The sequence below is a fragment of the Zootoca vivipara genome, chromosome 15, assembly GCF_963506605.1.
Source record: "Zootoca vivipara chromosome 15, rZooViv1.1, whole genome shotgun sequence".
NCBI lineage: Eukaryota > Metazoa > Chordata > Lepidosauria > Squamata > Lacertidae > Zootoca > Zootoca vivipara.
In genome coordinates, this window is record NC_083290.1 from 11,996,575 (window position 1) to 12,013,089 (window position 16,515).

The 16,515-nt window shown below is 47.6% G+C and overlaps 1 protein-coding gene across 1 annotated transcript; it reads left to right on the forward strand.

Annotated features, from left to right (window-relative positions):
* Positions 1-3,321: 3,321 nt before the first annotated feature.
* On the forward strand, positions 3,322-16,401 carry RFC2 (replication factor C subunit 2). The gene is made up of 11 exons (XM_035140110.2): positions 3,322-3,447; positions 4,246-4,315; positions 4,630-4,671; positions 6,956-7,062; positions 7,607-7,708; positions 9,379-9,479; positions 10,497-10,654; positions 11,771-11,836; positions 12,090-12,170; positions 12,421-12,534; positions 14,813-16,401. Exons 1-11 carry the CDS (start codon positions 3,332-3,334, stop codon positions 14,921-14,923), a joined length of 1,068 nt encoding a protein of 355 aa, XP_034996001.2. The 5' UTR covers positions 3,322-3,331; the 3' UTR covers positions 14,924-16,401.
* The last annotated feature ends 114 nt before the right edge of the window (positions 16,402-16,515 follow it).

Consider the following 16,515-nt stretch of genomic DNA (forward strand, 5'->3'; position numbering starts at 1 on the left):
CAGAATAATAGAATTGAAGAGTTGGAAGGGACCCCCGGGGTCATCCAATCCAACCCCCTGCAATGCAGGAATCTCAACACGGTCTCCCATCCAATCTGAAACTACACTGGACCCTGCTTAGCTTTGCAGTTATAGGGCTGCGCCATTAGGAGGACATGTTTGTGTTAGGAATTATGACCAGTAGGGAAAAGTTAAACTCGCCTTCCCCATAAGAGGCAGCCCCGATTCAGATATATCTATCTATATATTGAAATACAACGTACAGATACTGAAATATAGAATCGTAGAATTGTAGAGTTGGAAATGACCTCAAAGGTCATCTAGTCCAACCCCATGCAATGCAGGAATCACAGCTAAAGAATCCCTGGCAGCAATGCATCCAAACCTCTGTTGGAAAACCTCCAAGGAAGGAGAGTCCACCACCTTCCAAGGGAGTCCATTCTCCTGTTGAACAGCTCTTACTGTCAGGAAGGTTTTCCTAATGTTTACTCGGAACCTCTTATGTAGCACAAAACTTTGTAACAGAATAGATTTTGTTTATGTGCAGTCATTTAAACAGCGGACCTTGGAGACGAGTTCAAATCCCACATTAGGCACAAATTAAGGGAGAGGCCTTCCATCAATCTGCAAAGTGGGATGGCTAACAGGGGCTGCTTAAAAAAATAAATACATACATACACACATTGCAGCAAATTTCAGTATAATTTTGGCTGACTCTCCTTATTACTCATGGCTGAGTAATGCCACTGCGTAACTTAGGTCCGAGCCAAAACTGGGTGCCAATTTCTCAGAGACAAAAGAAGATTTTGACCTTGCAAAGTGGCCTCTTTTTCCCTCCACAGATGAGTTTCTGATCATCCCAAGAAGTACAGGCTCCCTCTGCTGCTCAGTGTTGCAAATGCACACAATAGGGGTTTTATGACAGTGCTTCTGCACCAGGCATTTGTAGCACAATGAACGCACATTTGTTACTCATGTTCCTCTTCCTTCAAGGCTGAGAGTCTGCCACCGGCGGCATCCCATTTTAGGGACATGGGAATGTAGTTTATCTAGCCTAGTATTGTCCATACAGACCGACAACAACTTGGTAGGGTTCTTTCCCAGCCCTAACTGGAAATGTTGAGAATTATGATCATAGAACTGTAGAGTTGGAAGGGACCACGAGGGTCATCTAGTCTAACCTTCTGCAAGCAATGCAGACGCTCCACCACAGAACTATGACCTTTCCCTGATTTTGCAAGGTCTGAAAGTGCTGCATTACTTTTTCCTGAAAATTGCAGCTCCTCTCCTCAATTGCACCCCACCATCATTGCTGCATGAGAAATGGCTGGAACTTGTCTTTGGCATCAACAGTGTTGGCCCTTGCCTTTAAAGAAGGTGGGCGGAAACTTTGGCCTGCCAAGTGCTGCTGTACTACAACTCCCATCAGTCCCGGCAAGCATGGCCAATGGCCAAGGGTGATGGAAGTTATAGATCGGCAACATCTGGAGGGACAAGGATTCCCCACAGCTGCTTTATAGCTCTAAAAGGCTTGGGACCCAAATACCTGAGCAAGCATCTTCCTGTACCTTGTTACAACATCTGTTGTTGGGGCCCTTCTCCAGGGGCTTCGATTATCAGAGGTGCACCACTCAACTGTAGGAGAAAGGGCTTTCATTGGCATAAGCAGGGAGCCACCACCCGGAAGGCCCATCCTCCGCACCTCCCTTGGAAAGGGCACACAGAGAAGGGCCTCTTGCAGAGCTGATATTCCAGCATTCTAGGGGGTTGGACTACAATTCTATGATTCTATGAAAGCGTAGGTAAGCGACCAGAGTACCATGACCGCATTTAGGCGCTATGGGAGTTTCAGAGCTTTTGGCACACCTGACCAGGCTCCTTAGCTTAAATCCACACATGTGCACCTAGCAGCACTTCAGAGTTATTTTAAGCATTTTGTTTTCAGCAACTGCAGCGCAGAAAGCTCTTCTCCGTTTCTACAAGCAGTTTGGAGGCTTGGCACAAGAGCGGGTGATGAGGTAAGGTATTTGGGGTGGGGAGGGGGAATGCTTGTACATTTAAGAAGCCAGTTTCCATTTGGCAGGCCTGTGCCAACGCCAACCCCTTCTTGGAACGCCTTTTATAAGGGCATATAGACCATTAATTCAGGGATGTTTCAGCAGCAGGTGGGAGGGAGCAAGTGTCACTAAGCAGCAATCCTATAAACCAGGCGTGGGGAGACTTTGGATTTCCAGAATCTTGCTGAACTGCAACTCCCATAATCCCTGGCCATTCTGCATGCTTGCTGGGGAGTTGTGGTTCAGCAACCCCCTGCAGAGCCAAAAGTTCCCTACACCTGCTATATGCTACTATTACCTGTTTCGGCAGATGAAGCCCTATCTAGAGAAAGCTGACCGAGCCACAGTGATACGCAATGACTTGTTTGCGTCCATGTTGGATTACTGTAATGTGGGGCTGCCTTGGAAAACAGCCCAGAAACTGCAACAGACACAGAAAGTGGCAGCTAGGCACTCAGACCATGCAATACCTAATTTGCATCATATCCAGCCTCTGTTACTGCAGCTGGTTTTGGCCTTTAAAGCCCAGAAGGGTTTGTGATGACATTATCAGAAGGAACACCTATGTGGGTTATGAGCCTTCTGAGGCTTTAACATCAGAGCCTTGCTCTCTGGCCTGCCAGTGGGAGCCTGTAGGCTAGTACATATGAGGGACAGGACTTTCTCAGTGGTGGCCCCACACCTTGGGAATGCTACCCCTTCCACACCAGCTATGTATGGCACTTACGGTGGGGACAATTAAACACTTCTGTGTTTTGTGTATTTTTCAATAGCATGTCTTAAGAAACTTGTGAGAGCAGTGTCCCCTTGTAAGGTGCTTTAAAAATCTTCTGAGCAAATCATGCACGCACATTTACCTGTGAGTAAAGTCCCATGGAACTCCTTCCAATTAAGAATTGCACTGTGTAAGGCCACGATCCTAATACACACTGACCTGTGTATTAAGTTAAGATGCAGTTCAACAACACCAGCATGAAGATGGCATGAGCGGGAGAGCTCTCTCTGCCGCATTTTTGCCTGCCGTGCAACTCGTTAAAAAGTAAAGAGGAGAAGGAGGGGGGGAAACCAATCGCAAAATGGGCATCTCCGATATCAGCCAATGCGGCGGCAGGGAAGCAGAGGCCCCGCCCCAGTGAGGGCGGAAGCGTCGCGCAGGAGTCAACCCTTGAGTCAGCCCCGTTCCTTCATTTGCCCGCAGCCAAGATGGCGCCAGGCCCGTGCTCTGCCGCGGGAACAGGGGGCGGGGCCAGCGGGACTTTCGGCGGGAAGCGAAGATGGCGGCGGTTGCCATGGAGGTGGCCGGGCCTGAGAAGCCCCTGCAAGAGGAGAACCCGCGGGGAGGCGCCGCCGCCTCTTCCTCCGCAGGGAGCGGCACTTATGAATTGCCCTGGTGAGAAAGAGAAATGAGACCCCCCCCAAAAAAAAAGAGAGTTACAGGGAGCCCCATAATTTGGGGCAATAATGGCAGCTGGAGTTCAAATAGAAGAACATAAAGCATCTTGGAAGGATATTACCTGGGGAAGCATATATATTCAGCTGGGGGGGCATATATTTGGCATGCAAGTAGCTGGAGGGGTATTGTTTTGGGGTGGCCATAGTGTGTGGGTCGGAGAGCATAAAACTGGTTGGAGCAGCGTTGCTGGGAGGGAGTTAGAATTATAGGGTTTTTTGGGGGGGGGTATAAAGTTCATAGAGTTGTAAGGAAGGGATCTCCAGGGTCATCTAGCCCAACCCCTTGCAGTGCGGGGATCTCAACTGAAGTTTTTGGCATGCCCTGGCATGGGGTCACTTCTCCAAACTGCTTCGCACGTGAATGTGCTCCCTGCTCAGAAATTGGGGGAGAGGGGGGAAGCTCCTTGTGAGATGGCGCAGAAGTGATTTGTGGCGTCGTCAATGCGCATGAAGGGAAAGTAACATGCTTGCACTTTTGCAGGTGTATGCTTGCATGCTGTGCTCGGAAGGCTTCCCGGAAAGCTATGGCATCCACCAGGCCATAGTCCTTGCTATCCAAACAACTGACACCCCGTGCTTTTAATTCATACTAAGCTGAAAGCATTTTCCCTTTTAAGAAATCTTCGCTAAGCCTTCACTTTGAGACTTAACTCCTCAGCTGGGTTTGTTTTCTTCTGGTCTTTTATACGAGGAGGAAGAGGCTAAATGTGTCTCATTGATTTTTTTTTTGACACAGGGTCGAAAAATACAGACCTGTGAAGCTGTCTGAAATTGTTGGGAATGAAGACACCGTCAGCAGACTGGAGGTATGATGAGACAGCTTTGCTGTAACAAAGATCTCACTTTTGAGTTTCCGTAAGTGAGCTTACTCAGGAATGCAGTTTAAGTCTGTCTTGTAAATAAACCCCCCAAAGCCTACAGAGGTTTTGCTTCCTGCCCCCACCCCACCCCAACCTGCTGAGTGCTAGCAGACAAAGGAACACCCCTACTCTAGCAGTTAAGTTGTTCAAGAACATAAGACTTGCTAGATCAAGCCAATGGCCCATCATTCATTACATACCCATTTTTTATCTATTTCCCAGTAACCTAGCCATGCCCTTTTTTCTCTTTCCCTTCCTAGGTCTTTGCAAGGGAAGGAAATGTCCCAAATATTATCATCGCAGTGAGTATTGATCGGATCAGTGGAATGCCTTCTTGCAGATCTTCCCATTTGAAGATTTAAAAATAGAGTCATTACGCACTATCCAACATTGGTCACACCCAGAGTAGACTCATTGAAATTAATGGACATGGCTAACTTAGGTTCATTAATTGCAATAAGTTTACTCCGAATAGAAGTTAGTTGGGTAAAGGCCACTGGCAGTTACAAAAATAGCTGCAATGAAGACAGGGTTGGTGTTGCTATCCTGGGCCACATTGTACTGTTGCTTTTAATATATATATATATATATTGCTTTTGCAATTCTGAAACCTTACAAGCCAGTTTACAACCAATCATGGTTTTGTGGATTGGGTTCTGAGCATCTAAGAGTGGGGTGGGAGTTATTTCTAAAGCAGCAGATAAATCAGAATGCCCCCCTGTGGACAGTGTTGGACTACCTACCAGTACATTGCATCCTGTTCGCATTGCTGATGGGAAACTCCCTGTATGTTTAGATTACCTGTTAATCATCATCATCACCTTAGATCATCTGTTGATGCCCTTCCTTCTGCTGGAGGTGAAGCCTGTGATGCCTAAGGCAGCGTTTCTCAACCGCTGTTCCGCGGCACACTAGTGTGCTGCGAGACGCTGGCTGGTGTGCCGCGACGTGCGGTGACGAGAAGGGCGATTTGCATTGTCACGTGTCATTGCTGACCCGCCGGAAAGCAATATTTCTCCTCTTTCCCAAAGCCCAGTGCAAACGAGCCTGGCGGCCGCCAATACACAACGCTAACCCGCCGGAAAGCAATATTTGGCAAGTGTTTCTTACAGTCATAATTATAATATAGGGCGGCACAGAGTTAAATTTTTTAACTTTTTTAATGGTGGTGTGCCTCGTGATTTTTTTCACGGAACAAGTGTGCCGTGGCCCAAAAAAGGTTGAGAAACACTGGCCTAAGGGACAGTGGAAGATTATGGAATGCCCACCCTGGGGAAGCTAATAATTGTAGTTTTATTTGTACCCTGTCCATCTGACTGGGTTGCCCCAGCCACTCCGGGAGGCTTCCAACAGATAAAGGAACACAACAAAACAGCAAACATTAAAAGCGTCCTGCGACGAATGTCCCCCTCTCTATTACCGGTACTAAAATGCGACACAGGAATCCAGAGGTGAAGCCACCCGCCCTCTTCTCCCGCCGCCTCCAAATAAACCCCTTTATTCTTGTGGGTTTATAAGTAAGGAGACTCTCCTTCCAGTTCACATGGCCTGGTATCAAAGAAAAACTCTAGGCTGTTTGATAGAATAACCTCCTGCCACCAGTAAAGGGTCTCTCTCTCGGCTTGATTCCCCCTACTGCAAAAGTTTGCCCTTTCCACGCTGGCAACTTGTTGACACCCCAGGTTATCTTTCTAAGGCTCCTCAGTGTTACTCTAAGACACAAACTTTCGCCTCTTTTCCTGAGGTAAGTTTTGTCCTCTAATGAGTTACCACTTCTGTGAGTCCCGATACCTTGCTGGAAAAATAATGACGATACTTCTTGGTACAAAAGAGAAGAATTTTATTAACCTTAGAACAGAGTTGTTTCTTTAACGTTTCATGTGTTTATAAGATACGTTTCGGTTGTAGATAATCTCTGTCAAACATTTTAACATCGAGCCTTCCTGAACCTCATCTAGATTCCCACTATCCTGGCCTCTCAACTTTCTTCTTCACACCTACCCACTCCCTCTGCCTCTCCTCAACTCACAAAACCGCTGCTCCCTCCTTTTAAACTGGGAACAGTCCTGCCCCCACCAGAATGTTATGTCAGTCAAGCTGGAGGTGGATTAACTCTTTTCCAGCCAGGTAGGAATAACTATTTCAAAACCGTGTCAATCCGTTACACGTCCCTATACAGAGCTGCCTTCAGATGTCTTCTATAAGTTGTATAGTTATTTATCTCATTGACATCTGATAGGAGGAGGCTGTTCCACAGGGCATGTTACTATTTTTTAGGTGCTCTGCACTGTATTTGCCTCTGCATTTTACACGTCAGGAGCATCTTTATACTCTACTGACCCTTATTAGCTGGCTTCTTTTATTGTGATCTTTGTATTTTATTTTAAATGTGCAAAACCAACCTGGGGACTTCTTTACATGAAAGGTGATGATATACACATGTTTTAAATGTTGGAATTCTTAAAGGTCAGGTTATTTTGAACATGAGTGTGTGTGTGTGTGTGTGTGTGTGTGTGAGAGAGAGAGAGAGAGAGAGAGAGAGAGAGAGAGAGTTGGCTAAAACTTTGGGCAATCTTGTGTTGGAAGGGTCCTCCAGGAACTGGGAAAACCACCAGCATCCTCTGTCTGGCACGTGCCCTTCTGGGGCCTGCGTTGAAAGAAGCCATTCTGGAGCTGAATGCGTCAAATGACAGGCAAGTCCAAAAGGATTCCAGTGGGAATTGGGTCATGCCTGGCTTTGCCATGAAGCAACACAAAGCTGTTGGCAGATTCCAGAGGAAGTGCTGTCTATGTGTCCTCAATCATCTCTGTGTGCTATTGGTTTTATGTGGGGGTTTTTTAATGCTCTGGTCCACGGTGGCCTGTCAGTGTGTATTTGTGTAATTCTGACATGATCTCCGCTCCTACACCCTGCTGCTTCATCAAAGCCTTCCCCAAAGGTCTTCTGGATTTCTGAGCAAACCCCACAGCAGGCTTTTGGGCCCTTGCCCACCTTGGTGGGTTGTAGTCTCCTTAGTTGTAAAACTGTTCCAGTTGTGCACGGACTTATGCATCAGAACACCCCACCCCCCGTGCCCTCTTGATCTCTTTGGCGCTGTAGCTTTTCTGCACCGAAAACTGAAAGGAGATGGCATTTTTCTCATCCTTCATTTCTTTTTTTTAAGAAAAAAGTTTCTCCCCCATAAATTTGCTCTCTGTGACCCACCATTAAATAATAATTGGACCTTTTTCTTCCAGAGGCATTGATGTTGTGAGGAACAAAATCAAGATGTTTGCTCAGCAGAAGGTGACGCTTCCGAAAGGCCGGCATAAAATCATCATATTGGATGAAGCTGACAGGTGCGCGAATCTTTCTTCTAAAGCAGGTGTGAGGAACCTTTGGCACTCAGATGTTGCTGAACTATGACCCCCGTCAGCCTGAGCAGGCCTGACCAGCAGGTGTTGTATTTCAGCAGCATCTGGAGGGCAAAGATGGCCCACAACTCTTCCAGACCTCTGCACCACATTTGACTCTCTCTGCCTAAGTTCTTGTGTGTTTCAAGGGTTGCCTGCCTCTCCGAGTCATGAGAAAGATCAACGCTACTTAGCTCACAGTGCTGAAATAACTTGAGAGAACCATGCCACCACTCCTCCCCTTCTCACACCCTTGTGTTGCTTGGCACCAACTTGCACTCTGCTGAAGCATCACCACATATTCTAGCTGAGGTTTCATCCCTTTTGCAAGAGGCATTGCAGGGAACAGTAGCAGCAAACAGCAGGCTCAAAGGGTTATTGACTTGTCATTATCTCACATCCCATATCCTAAGGGCAAGCTCATTCTCAGAGTGTTTATGTGGCTGAAACAGCATGTTCCGCACACAGCAGGGAGGTATCAGCAGGCCTGGGGAACCCCAGAGTTTCCAAAACGAGGGAGGGAGAGAGAGAGAGAGAGAGAGAGAGAGAGAGAGAGAGAGAGAGAGAGAGAGAGAGAGAGAGAGAGAGAGACACCCTAACCAGGGGAAATCCCAAAACTTCTGGTGAAGTTTGAACATAGTAAGTGGCTTGAAATTCTGACTTACTGCCAGGGAACAGACATTGTTTATGAGCTGGGTGTCTGGAGGAATGAAAGATTATACCCTAGAAGAGAACAGGAAAGAGTTTTAGGGGAAGCTCCTGTGTTGCATAAACAATTTGAATTTCATTGCTACAGTCTCTATTGCAGTTGAACATTTTTTTTGCTGTAAATTAAATATCTACAGCTCCTAGATAGAAACAGCAATTAATCCAGAATACCGCTGCCAGACTGATGACTGAGACCATATAACACCGGTCCTGAAAGATCTACATTGGCTCCTAGTACATTTCGGAGCACAATTCAAAGTGCTGGTGCTGACCTTTAAAGCCTTAAACAGCCTTGGGCCTGTTTACCTGAAGGGGCGTCCCCACCCCCATCGTTCTGCCCGGACACTGAGGTCCTGCTCTGAGGGCCTTCTGGTGGTTCCCTCCTTGCGATAAGTGAAGTTACAGGGAATCAGGCAGAGGGCCTTCTCGGTAGTGGCACCCGCCCTATGGAACACTCTGTCAAAGAGCTAAACCATTACAGTGGTAGCTCAGTTTATGAACACAATTGGTTCTGGAAGTCTGTTCATAAACTGAAGCGTTCATAAACTGAAGCGAACTTTCCCATTGAAAGTAATGGAAAGTGGATTAATCCGTTCCAGGCGGGTCCGCGGCGTTCGTAAACCAAAAATTTGTAAACCAAGGTGTTCATAAACCGAGGTTCCACTGTACACAACTTTCCGTACACATCTGAAGGTGTATCAGGAACTTTTTAATGTCTGATGTTTCGCTGTGTTCTGTTATAATCTAATGGATGCTGTCCAGAGTGGCTAGGAAAACCCAGTTCAAGTAATCTATTATTAATATTATTTACTAATTATTATTATTATTTATTAATTACAAAACTGACACATTTTGGCAAGCTTCTGTGAATTAAAGTGTCTTGCGTTTCTCCCCACATCACCAACTAGCATGACGGATGGAGCCCAGCAAGCCCTGAGACGGACGATGGAAATTTATTCCAAAACAACTCGCTTTGCTCTTGCTTGCAATGCTTCCGATAAAATCATAGGTAAGAGCTTTCAGCCACTTGGGGTGGGTGGCATAGATCTCTTTCAATAGTTCACACCACATGCTCCCTCCTCTTTTGTGCAGCTCTGGTCTGGCATAGTGTAGAAGCTAAGACAAAATCAGGAAGTTAGTTCACATCTCACCTTGGGTGTGAACTCACTCAGATACCTTAGGCAAACCACACACACTCTCAGCCTTGGCCCTCTTACCTGCTATACGGCTATAATCATGTTGACCTGATCTGCAGGTAGGGCTGGGAATTCACCTTCACAAGTGCAGTGGCGGAGGGCGGGGTGTGTGGGCCACCCCAGGTGTCATAACGGGGTGTGTGTGACAAAATGACAAAAATATGAGTTTTAAAAAATAATTTCAAAAAAATGGGCTCAAGGAACTTTTTAGTTCAGTCAACAAACATAACGAAATGCAGCTGGCACTGGGCGCCACACCGTGGGGGCCGGCATTTACCGCGGGGTCTGCAGTGTGCCTGAGCCACGCGTCTCTCCTGGGAGTGACATGGTGGCTTGCGTGCCTGCAGGCACCGCGCTGCCTGAAACAGCAGCGTGGGACTTGCGTCTGCCCTCCACCTCTCCCTCAGCTGCCCCACAGCTGAGGGGAGGCGGCGGAGAGGCCCCTCCCCCATGGGTGGCTCACCCTGCCCCCGGCTGCAGGACACGTGCGCTGCACCCAGCACTAGCTACGTGGCTGCACAAGTGCCACTGTGACCAGTGGTCCCCGCAAAGCCTTTTCCCATGCAGTTTGACCTCAGGCCGTGTAGGCAAAAGAAAACAGGTCATCCAATAGCATTGTGACGTCAGGTGATCAACAGGTGTCTGGCTGCACCCCACCTGTCAAACTTGACCTGCCTGGGGGGCAGGTAAGGATGGAGCCTCCTGGCCAGATTCAGTTCCCAACCGCTGGTGTGGGTGAACCTGCATTCTGGTTGTTTTAAGGAAGTTTCCTAGGCTCCCGAAAGGCAGGATCTCACCTGTCCTTTCTCCCTCTGTCTGCCCCCCACCAGAACCCATCCAGTCTCGCTGCGCAGTGCTCCGCTACACCAAGCTGACGGACGCTCAAATTCTTGCCAGGCTGATGAAAATTGTCGAGAAGGAGAACGTGCAATATACAGACGATGGGCTAGAAGCCATTATCTTCACGGCCCAGGGAGACATGAGGCAGGTGAGCGCAGAATCGAAACCATCCTTCCACAGCTTTTCTGTTTCGTATGATTAACTAAGCAGTGTGGCTTTGCAGCTGTCAGTTTCCGAGGCCCCACAGTTCGAAGAAACCAAGCTCTGGCTGTAGCCAGAGGGAGCAGGCATTCTGCAGAGAGCTTGTGGTCTCTGCTGCCGACAGGCTAGTGCAGCTGGGCTTGCGATGTTGCCAAAACCACAGAGAGAACTCCGTGTTACCAGAAAGCAACTGATCTAAAACTCTGTGACTTTTATGTCAGCCCCACTCTAAAGTGGGGTGTGTGAGAGAGAGAGAGAGAGAAAGAGAGAAATGGGGAACTCCAGGCCTCAGAATCCAGACAGCAGAGGTCCTTCCCAGGCCACACCCCCTGATGACACACGAGTTGCTGCACCCCACAAGTGTCTTCCTGAGCTCCTGCATTTCCCCCGCCTGCCTTCCTTTGGCATATCTTGGAGGGCGAGGAGAACGAGAGACCAGAGGCAGGCTGGCGGACAGGGAAGCTCAGAGAGCCAGTCATGGAGTGCAGCAACCTTTGCTAGCTCCCTTGTTAGCCCACCCTCTTCCACCATTGGCAGTTTACTGCATTTCCATGCTCACAGAGTGGAGGCCAAGCTGTGTGCGCGCGCATGGGAACACACACACTTTGGCCCCACCTACCACCAATCTGTGGACCCTGACCGCTTTTGCCAAGGGACTCGGACTTTAATGCTCCGTGAGCAATGGATGGCTCTTGCACATGGTCACAAACAAACAACTTCAATCCAGCTATCCCATTCTGATTTGCAAATGGGAACATGGGTGGAAGCTGCAGCCAAATCTTGGCAGAAAGATCCAGAAGGACTTGCTGGCCAAAACTCATGCTATAAAGAAGGGGAATCCATCAGGCCAGCCCTCACATGAGCAGAGAGCTGGTGGACTGTGTAAAAAAAAAAAAAGGTCTGCTTGACCTTGCACACAACTGCAGTTTGCTCATGCAGGAGAGCCAAACTTTATACTTCAGGAACACACCAGCCTTTCGTTTTACCAGACAAAGAGAACTGAATTACTGGGAAGATCTCCATCACTTAAGTTCATTTTTTAAAATCTCTCTTTTTGAAACAGGCGCTGAACAACTTGCAGTCTACCCATTCTGGATTTGGCTTTGTCAACAGTGAGAACGTGTTCAAGGTCAGCCAAAGCGTTTTCTCCTCCTCTCTTTAGCCTGACCAGATGCAAAGGAGAGTCCGCGGGGCTCCTGTCTTTTTCAGGACCTGCATAGAAGAGAAGACAGGGTGTAGGTGGTCCTGTGGCTTTTCCAGGGGCCAGAGGGACTTGTGCAGTTCAGAAGCTTGCTTCATGCATGGAATGCCTTCTTGCCCGGTTTGTTTGTTCTCAAGACACTGAAGCTCCCCGTTGCCTAGCTGGATTCTTCTTTCCACAGGTGTGTGATGAGCCCCACCCTTTGCTGGTGAAGGAGATGATTGGCCACTGCGTCAGCGCCAATATCGATGAAGCATACAAGGTGAGTCCAAGGGGAGCGTTCAAGCTCTTGCCACCCCACCCTATCATTGTCTGGGCAGCCGTGACACAGAGCCAATCGTGAGAGCAGTGGTCATGGATTGAGATTCTGCCTCTACTTCTGCGTTTGCAAATTTTTGATTATGCTGCTTTTAATCTATATCGTCAAACTGCTGCTAAGAGATGAGGATAAAAAATATGTTAGAGATAGGTATTTTTTTAAAAAACTTGACTCATACTCCTTCCTGGTCCAGATCCTGTCCCACTTGTGGAGGCTTGGCTATTCTGCTGAAGACATCATCGGCAACATCTTCAGAGTGTGTAAAACCTACCAGATGGCCGAGTATTTGAAGCTGGAGTTCATCAAGGTTGGTTCTGCCGCTGTAAGCCATAGCATTGAGATGTCCAGCCATGTGGTTGAGAGGGGAATCTGCTTAGCACTTGCATGTTCGTGGCTCATTTTCTGCAGACAAGACATTATGGAAGGTGTGAACATAGGGAGAAAGCCTCCTTCGTTCACCATTTCATAACACCAGAGAACTTACGGACAGCCTGTGAGGCATTGGAACACTGGGAGATTTAGTGTTTCCTGCTCTCCAGCTGTTTTTGGACTACAACTCCCATAATTCCTAGCTAGCAAGGCCAGTGGCCAGGGATGATGGGAATTGTAGTCTGAAACAGCCAAGTTTGGGAAACGCTGGTATTGACAAAGAAAGTACTTCATGCAGCACATAATTAAATGATGGGGTTTTCTGCAACCAAGAGGCAGTGGAGGACACGGCCTCGGGTGGCTTTAAAAGACGAACTCATGGAAGATAAGGCTGTCAGGATGCCTCTGAATACCAGTTAATAGGAATTGCAGGTGGGGAGAGTTCTGCTGCCCTCGGGTCAAGATTGCGAGTTTCCCACAGGCCTTGAGAACAGGCTGCTGGTTGAGATGCGACATTGGCCTGAACCAACAGGCTCATCTCACGTCCTTATCTGGGATAACCTCTTCACACATGCACATGCAGAGACTTGCTTTAAGTCTGTCCCTGCACTGCAAGTACTCAGTGCAATCCTCTCTGAAATGAGCAGAATGAACATTATTATTATTTATTTATTTATTTATAAACCGCCCATCTGGCTGGGTTTCCCCTGTCACTCTGGGCGGCTTCCAACACACATCAAAATACATTAAAATATCACAGACAAAAAACTTCCCTTAACAGGGCTGCCTGTTTCTAAATGTCAGGTAGTTGTTTATCTCTCTGGCCTCTGATGGGAGGGCGTTCCACAGGGCGGGTGCCACTACCGAGAAGGCCCTCTGCCTGATTCCCTGTAGCTTTGCTTCTTGCAGTGAGGGAACCGCCAGAAGGCCCTCGGCGCTGGATCTCAGTGTCCGGGCTGAACAATGGGGGTGGAGACGCTTCTTCAGGTATATAGGACCGAGGCTGTTTAGGGCTTTAAAGGTCAGCCCCAAGACTTCTTTAAATTGTGCGCGGAAACGTACTTCAGGTGTTATGTGGTCTTGGTGGCCGCTCCCAGTCACCAGTCTAGCTGCCGCATTCTGGATTAATTGCAGTTTCCGGGTCAACCTTCAAAGGTAACCCCACCTAGAGCGCATTGCAGTAGTCCAAGCGGGAGATAACTAGAGCATGCACCACTCTGGTGAGACAGTCTGCGGGCAGGTAGGGTCTCAGCCTGCGTACCAGATGGAGCTGGTAGACAGCCGCCCTGGACACAGAATTGACCTGTGCCTCCATGAACAGCTGTGAGTCCAAAATGACTCCCAGGCTGCGCACCTGGTCCTTCAAGGGCACTGTTATCCCATTCAGGACCAGGGAGTCCCCCACACCCGCCTGCCCTGTGTCCCCCAAAAACAGTGCTTCTGTCTTGTCAGGATTCAACCTCAATCTGTTAGCTGCCATCCATCCTCCAACCGCCTCCAGGCACTCACACAGGACATTCACTGCCCTCACTGGTTGTGATTTAAAAGAGAGAGAGAGTTGGGTGTCATCCACATACTGATGAACACCCAGCCCAAACTCCCTGATGATCTCTTCCAGCAGCTTCATATAGATGTTAAACTGAAATATCTCGGATTTATATCACAAACAGTAAATTGAGCAGCTTGACCGAGATACTCTAACCCAGGCATCCCCAAACTGCGGCCCTCCAGATGTTTTGGCCTACAACTCCCATGATCCCTAGCTAGCAGGACCAGTGATCAGGGAATATGGGAATTGTAGTCCAAAACATCTGGAGGGCTGAAGTTTGGGGATGCCTGCTCTAACCGTATTTGGCATCACTTAGTGCAGAGATACAAAAGTTAATCAGGAAACTGAAACTGTCTCCCTCCCCTCTCAGCTTCTGAGATGTCCACAGGCATTTCCTCACACACTTGTAAGATCTTTCCACCAGGAGGGCTAAAAGCCTTTTTTTATTTTTCCCTTAATGAATGTGGAGTTTCTCAGGAAGCGGTGTCCTTTTCCAGCTGCAAAAAAAGGGCCCTTGATCTTGAGGTCTTGGTTTAAGGATATGTGTGAGCACAGAGGTGCTCTTTCAACCATATTTCCTTGCATGTGTCTCAGAGTTCTGCGTTTTCTCTCAGCAGAGGAAAAAAGGTAGGCTAGCTGGATCTTAAATGTCTTTTTGTACGGCTAGGAAATTGGCTATACACACATGAAGATAGCGGAAGGAGTCAACTCGCTCTTACAGATGGCAGGACTGCTAGCCCGGCTTTGTCAGAAGACAGTGGTTCCTACAGCGAGCTGAAGCCATGGATGGGAGATGGACCTTCTGAGGAGGGGAAACTGTTTGTGTAACAGTTGTGGGCATTTGGAGTTGCACTTGGCGATTTGGACACAGTTGTCAAAAATATTTGTGTGAACACGTGAGTTGTAGGGATTTTTTTTTTTTTACCACTTCAGACCGAAATAAAGTTTGATATAAAGCTGAAGACCTCTCATTTCGCTGTATTGATAAGATTACCACAATCAGTAAAAGCAGATGCCTTTTAAAATTTTCCCTCACCTGTATTGCTCTGAGATCTGTGGCTGAAGGGTAGTATACAAGTTTAATAATGATGTCTTCTTTGGTGATCACTCAAAGCCGAGTAAGATTGTCTTCCATGAACACAGTGACTGTGGAGGCCGATGATACAGTTTTTAAGGACCTGGGCAGCACATCTATCTTCTCATGTAGGACGTTTGCTCAGTTAACCTTCTACATCAGGGTTTCCCAAACTTGGGTCTCCAGCTGTTTTTGGACTGCAATTCCCATCATCCCTGACCACTGGTCCTTCTAGCTAGGGATGGTGGGAGTTGTAGTCCAAAAACAGCCGGACCCAAGTTTGGGAAACACTGTACATAATGCCCTTTTTAAAAGCATCTGTTGATCTTTGGTAGTTGGAGGAATATCTTAACATTGCTTCTGGGAACAGATGTAGACCTGGTGACAGAATCCTTTCTTTCCTTGTTTTAAACACCCCAAGCAATTTGATATTGTCAGCAAACTTGACTGCTGCCTCGCTGGTCACATCAGGATCATGGAGAACAGGATACAGCTAGCTGTTAATCAGGTGATGCCGCAGTGTAATCAGATGCCCCAAAGGAACATTTCTCCTTTGTTGGAACTGTTTGACCCATGCCTGCAGGGGGAAGATCCTTTGCATTGAATACAAGCCAGTGGTTCAATGGGGCAAAGTTGCATGGCAGTTAAGCTCATTGACTTAAGGTCCCCCATCTTAGTCTGCTCTGGACCATTCATGGACAAGTTAAAAAACACAGGTCCCAATTGCACTCCTCAAGTGACTCCACTTCCTACATCCCTCCATTGGGAGAACAGCTTCTACTATCTTCATTTTGTTCCTTAACTACCTTACTGAGCCGTAAGAGGACCTGTTCTCTTACCCTATAACGTGCACTTGGTTAGACCACAGGGGCCTCGGAAAAGATATAGACCACACTAAGCTGAAGTCTCTATTTCTTTCACAAGAGATCCACCCACTCGTTCTTCTGCTAAGCGATAAATGTTGAACTTGCCTTGCAAAAGCTAAAACAAACACAGCTCACCGGAGGAAAGTGAAGGTGTTGTCACGGGACTAACTACAGAACTGTGCTACCAGTCTGTGCAGATACAACACTCAGAAGAATTACTTTCTAGCCTCACTTGAAGAACTAGGGCCCGAAACTATTTTCACCAATCAGAAGCTAATGGTTGTCCATGCCTTGTATTGGCCGAGGGAATAAAGATGTATCGGGATCTGTTGCTACCCTGTTTCTCATATTTTAAGACATACCCATAAAATAAGCCATAGCAGGATTTTTAAGCATTCAAGGAATATAAGCCATACCCCAAAAATAAGA